Genomic DNA, 1,380 nt, shown 5'->3' with positions numbered 1-1,380 from the left:
CCCAGTTGAAGGAAGCCCAGGGAACGCTAGGGCTTGGGGCCTCTAGCTCCTCTGTCCTTCCTGCCAGCTCCAGGGCCTCCAGTCCAGCTAGCCCTCGCCCTCCCAGAGGCAGCATGGGAAAGGGAAGCCGCTCTCCCGGGCCCGCCCACCCAGCAGTGACCACTGCAAAGCTTTCTTCTCCCGGCTTTAATTGCTTCCAAGGGCTGCTCTGCTCCGCTCCCCTGGAGGCTGACCGGCTCAGATCTTGAGAGCAGAAGAGAAGGGGCAGTTCGTATGCCCTGGGGAGGCCAGGAAGGCCTGGAGCTTGGGCCGGGCACTCAGGCGTGCCACATAGGCCGAGAGCAGGGGGAGGGTGTCCAGGCGGCCAGGGATCAGGACCTGGTGGTTCAGCAGGAAATCCAGCAGGCGATAGTCTGCAAAGGAGATCTGCAGGGCCGGGCCGGGGGGTGTGAGGGTCGGGGGAGGGCAGCTTTAGAGTCCAAACACTGGCGGCTCCCTGGCCTGCCTCTGCTCTGTGAACTAGCCCAGCCTGGGCCTCAGTTTGTGCTTCTGAGAAATGGGCCTGTGATGGGCTGACCCCGGGGCTCACCTGGCTGCCCACGATGAAGCCTGGCCGCCCTGGTTCTGGGCCAACAGGGTTTCAAAAGGTGGCAGATGCCCCCGGAGGAGCTCCTGCATATACTGGACCTTGCCCTTCTATTAATGGGAGCGATCCCCGCCGGGGGCATACAGCCAGACCGAGCAAGGCGGCCCCCAGCCCTGGCCCCCAGCACCGGCCCGCAGACCCCCGCTCACAAAGTCGTGGTGGATGAGGCGGCCGCAGCGGCGGGTGATGTCCTCCAGGCCGTCGCTCACCACGTCCACCAGCGCTGCCTCTCAGTGGCCCTTGTCATAGAGCCCTGGGTCAGCCAGGAAGCAGACCCAGGGGCCATCATCTCCCACAGAGCCACGGGCCTGGGGCTGGAGTCCGAAGGCCTCTCTCTGGTCCTCTGCTTCGGAAGTCGTGTCTGCCTACCCTCACCTCCTTGGTGAGGACTCTGCAGACCCACAGGCCATCCATACCCGGCCGAGGCCCAGGCCTGCCCCCAGGTGTGGCCCCCGAGGAAGGACAGAGGCTCTGGCTGTGCACACCTAGGTGGAGGCTGGCTGTTTGTGGGGCAGAGACAGACTTGGGGGTGAAGGCTGGTGTCATATAGACCCCAGGGCCACAGCGACAGGGAGAGGAGGTGGGCGACCCCAGCCGGAAGCCTCTCTTCTCTCCCTGGTCCTGCAGAAGCTGGGGTGGACCCGGGCCAAGCCCACCACTCCTCTGCCCACCTTCCCTGCTATTGTGGCTTCCTGGGACCCTGGGCTTTCCCGACACCCCTTCCCTACTGGCCC

General features: G+C 65.3%; 1 protein-coding gene across 1 annotated transcript; it reads right to left on the bottom strand.

The window, feature by feature from the left end:
- Positions 1-237: 237 nt before the first annotated feature.
- GSTP1 (glutathione S-transferase pi 1) lies at positions 238-1,060 on the bottom strand (the record flags this gene model as incomplete). Its single annotated transcript, XM_080693557.1, is given in 5 exon segments — positions 238-426; positions 590-609; positions 612-696; positions 796-873; positions 1,016-1,060. Coding segments are annotated over 5 exon segments (417 nt in total).
- Positions 1,061-1,380: the final 320 nt, after the last annotated feature.

This window comes from Muscardinus avellanarius (genome assembly GCF_963383645.1).
Source record: "Muscardinus avellanarius genome assembly, chromosome: 1".
Lineage (NCBI taxonomy): Eukaryota > Metazoa > Chordata > Mammalia > Rodentia > Gliridae > Muscardinus > Muscardinus avellanarius.
This window is presented reverse-complemented; position numbering and strand designations above follow the sequence as displayed.